The sequence below is a fragment of the Eimeria acervulina genome, genomic scaffold (assembly GCF_000499425.1).
Source record: "Eimeria acervulina Houghton genomic scaffold, Eah_scaff1410, whole genome shotgun sequence".
In the NCBI taxonomy this organism is placed as follows: domain Eukaryota; phylum Apicomplexa; class Conoidasida; order Eucoccidiorida; family Eimeriidae; genus Eimeria; species Eimeria acervulina.
In genome coordinates, this window is record NW_013550250.1 from 2,359 (window position 1) to 6,063 (window position 3,705).

The 3,705-nt window shown below is 47.9% G+C and overlaps 1 protein-coding gene across 1 annotated transcript; it reads left to right on the forward strand.

Moving 5' to 3' along the window:
* Window positions 1-651: 651 nt before the first annotated feature.
* EAH_00059500 (4'-phosphopantetheinyl transferase, putative) lies at window positions 652-2,500 on the forward strand (the record flags this gene model as incomplete). The annotated part of the gene is made up of 7 exons (XM_013397159.1): window positions 652-666; window positions 759-806; window positions 1,027-1,106; window positions 1,349-1,459; window positions 1,834-1,877; window positions 2,046-2,131; window positions 2,381-2,500. 7 exons carry the CDS (start codon window positions 652-654, stop codon window positions 2,498-2,500), a joined length of 504 nt encoding a protein of 167 aa, XP_013252613.1.
* Window positions 2,501-3,705: the final 1,205 nt, after the last annotated feature.

A 3,705-nucleotide genomic window follows, 5' to 3' on the forward strand; every position in this document is an offset into this window, starting at 1 on the left:
GCTGCTGCTCCTGCTGCTGCTGCTACTGACTCCGCTGCTCCTGTTACTGACTCTGCTGCTGCTGCTGCTGACTCTGGTGCTTCTGCCTCTGCTGCTTTTGCTGACGGCGCTGCTGCTGCTGCATCTGTTGCTGTTGTTGCAGCTGCTCCTGCTGGCTTTGTTGCTGCTGCTGCTGACTCTGGCGCTGTCCCTCCCGTCGCTGTTGCTTTTGCTGCTGTTGCTTTTGCTGCTGTTGCTGCTGCTGTTACTGCTGCGGCTGCTGTCGCCTTGCCGTTGCTGCTGCTGCGCAGGTATAGGAGGGCCCCTGATCGTCTGCGAGCGCTGAGCAGCAGATTGCTGCAGCGTTTGCTGCTGTCTTCATATTGCCGCTGCAGCCCCAAGCAGCTGGTAATTGAACGTAAAGAAACGCGCAGCAAACCCATCTGGGTAAGACCTCAGAAAGACACCGCCTGCTGCTGCTGCTGCTGCTGCTGCTGCTGCTGCAGACAAAGACCACCATATAAACCCTAAACCCCACAGCAGATAAAACCCTAAACCCTAAACCCTAAACCCTAAACCCTAAATATACTCTTAGTACAAAGCACCAAACAAAACCCTAAACCCTAAACCCTAAACCCTCCGATTAACCTTCAACATACACCGCAGGGGCGTATGGGTGAGCTTAACGTAGGGGCTGTTTCTTGTTAAGGTATCTCATCTTGCTGCTGCTGCTTGTGCTGCTGCTGCTGCTGCTTGTGCTGCTGCTGGTGCTGCTGCAGAAGCCTTCCCTGGGAGAGACGGCCGAGTTCCTACACTTCAATGTCTCCGTAAGTTATACTGCAGTCTTCAACAGCAGCAGCAGCAGCAGCAGCAGTAACAGCAGCAGCAGCAGTAACAGCAGCAGCAGCAGCAATATCAACAACAACAAGCCCCAGCAATGCTGGCGCTCCTGTACATGTACATATTGTCCTGCCGCTACTGCTGCTGCCGCTGCTGCTGCTGCTGGTTGTGCTGCTGCTGTTTCTGCTGCTGTTGCTGCTGCTGCAGCACGATGAAGGCCTTGTTGTCTTTGGGGCTTCTCGGCACCTTGTGGGCGTCGATTGCATGCGCTGTTCTCCAAGAGGCAGGCAAGCAGCAGCAGCAGCAGCAGCAGCAGCAGCAGCAGCAGCAGTAGCAGCAGCAGCAGCAACGATAGCTTTGACTGCCTCACTGCAGCAGCAAATATCTTTCTTATCCACCGCATCGCCTGCAGCAGCAGCGTTAGCAGCATTAGCAGCATCAGTATGCGCATGAGCATCAGCATCAACAGCAGCAGCAGCAGCAGCAGCAGCAGGAGCAGGAGAGCGTAGTGATTGTATGTTTGCTGCAGCAGAGACACAACGCAGTTCCTGCAGCAAATGAAGGCACACTGCACAGCGAGAGACTGGGCATACATCATGGGCGTCAGGCTGCCAGAGCAGCAAATAAGAAGATTCATGAGGTACCCTCTCATCTCACTACAATTACTAGACCTGCTGCTGCAGCAAATCATGCTGCTGCAGCAAATCATGCCGCTGCAGCAACTCATGCTGCTGCAGCAAATCATGCTGCTGCAGTAACTCATGTTGCTGCAGTAACTCGTGCTGCTGCTGCAGCACCTGATGCTGCAGCAACACTTGCCGCTGCAGCAACAACGCTGCAGCAGCAGCAGCAGCCGCTGAGGGCCCCTCAGGGTATTGAGAGGCCTTTGCTGCAGCAGCAGGAACCTCAAAGTCTGCTGCTGCTGCAGTAGCAGCAACCTCCATGCATGCAGAGCTGCGTCTGTTGCTGCTGCTGCCACTTCTGCTGCTGCTGCTGCTGCTGCTGCTGCTGCAGGGTGTGGACTGTGAAGGAGGCGTTTGTGAAGGCAATCGGCACGGGTGAGGAGACACTTTATTAAAAGGAGACAGCAGCAAATAAGCAAAATAATAAATAGTAGGATTTACATTCATTTCTTTGTTCATCTGTTTATTATTTATTATTTATTATTTATTATTTATTATTTATTATTTATTATTTATTATTTATTATTTATTATTTTTATATAGGAATATACATTGACCCCGAGAGACTAGAGTGTACATTTCCCGCCTCGGGCTCTCCTCAGCTGTCTCTCGACAGTATACCCCAAACTGTATGTCGCATGCAATAGGGTTTAGGGTTTAGGGTTTAGGGTTTAGGGTTTGGGGTTTAGGGTTTGGGTCTTAGGGTTGAGGGTGTACGGGGTTAGGGTTTAGGCTCTGATCAAAAAAGGTTTAGGGTTTAGGGTTTGGGGTTTAGAGTATTACTAGGTAGTGTAGGGAGTGAGGGTTTATTGCATTAGGGTTTAGGGTTTAGGGTTTAGGGTTTAGGGTTTAGGGTTTAGGGTTTATTGTTTCTTTAGGACTTTCACTTCCGTCTTGAAGAGGAAGAGGCGCCTGATTATGTTATTTGCGTTTGTGTGGGGCCCCCCAGCAGAGCAATAGAAGAATATAAAAAATGCATGCAACCAGTAAGAGAGTAAACCCTAGGGTTTAGGGTTTAGGGTTTAGGGTTTAGGGTTTGGGTGGTGGAGGCCCTGGGGGCGCATTGCAATACTGCAGCAGATGCAGCTGCTGCGGCATCTCCCTGTCTCCTCTTACTTTTCTGTCTCTTTTTGTCTCTCTTTGTTTCTCTCTCTTTGCTCTAATTGCTTCTATATTATATATATATATTCATTTGTATACGTTGCATGCAGTTGGGTCTGAGCCTGTTGTATAGAGTTTGAATAATTAAAGCTTGTTTTCTGCATGCAATTGCGGTGTACGTACACCTCAGGAGAAAGTATCTAATTCATGTTCAATAACAACAACCCCACCATCAGACGCGTGGGGCTTTAGGGGATATTCATTTTCAGAGTTTATTGCTGCAGCAGATGCAGCAATTGCTACATATAAACCCTAGAACCTGCTGCAGCAGCTGCAGCAGCTGCTGCTGCTGCAGCTGCAGCAGCAGGAAGAGTGTTTTTTTTGTCTCTTCTTCACTTCTACGGCACAGGAGGAAGCAATGCGGTGTATAGACAATCACTTGCAATCACACGTAAAGTTGTTTGTTTATCTCTACTCTCCTTTTGTCTTCTTAATTCTGATATGTTATAAAGCAGCAGCTGCTGCTGTCGTTGTTGTTGTCGTCCTTGCTGCTGCTGCTGGTACTGCTGTTGCTGGAGTTGCTGCTGCCGTTGCACCCTCTGCTGCTGCTGCTGCTGCTGATCTCGCTACTGCTGCTCTTGCTGCTGCTGCTGATGTTGCTGCTGCTGCTGCTTGAATCTTTCATGTACAGCAAAACCCTCAACAGGCCCCTAGGAGAGGCAGCAGCCTTAGCAGCAGCAACAGCAACAGCAGTAGCAGCAGCAGCATTAGCAGCAGCAGCATCAGCAGCAGCAGCAGCAGCAAAGTGTTTGCCTCAGGCTTAGTATGTTGGTGTAGAGGTAAAGGGTATATTTAAGTTATCAGAAAAAGCGAAGAAATATAATAATTTTAATTGCAACGACAAAAGCACAGCAGTGTCTGTACACCGCAGATTATTATTTATAATAATATTATTTTCATCATTATTATTAATATTACTCTAATACTTATTGATCATATTACTACAATACTCTTTATTATTTATAACATTATCTTAAGACTCATTATTATTTATAATAGTAGCATTATATGCATTATTATTTTTATTTTTAATATTACTCGG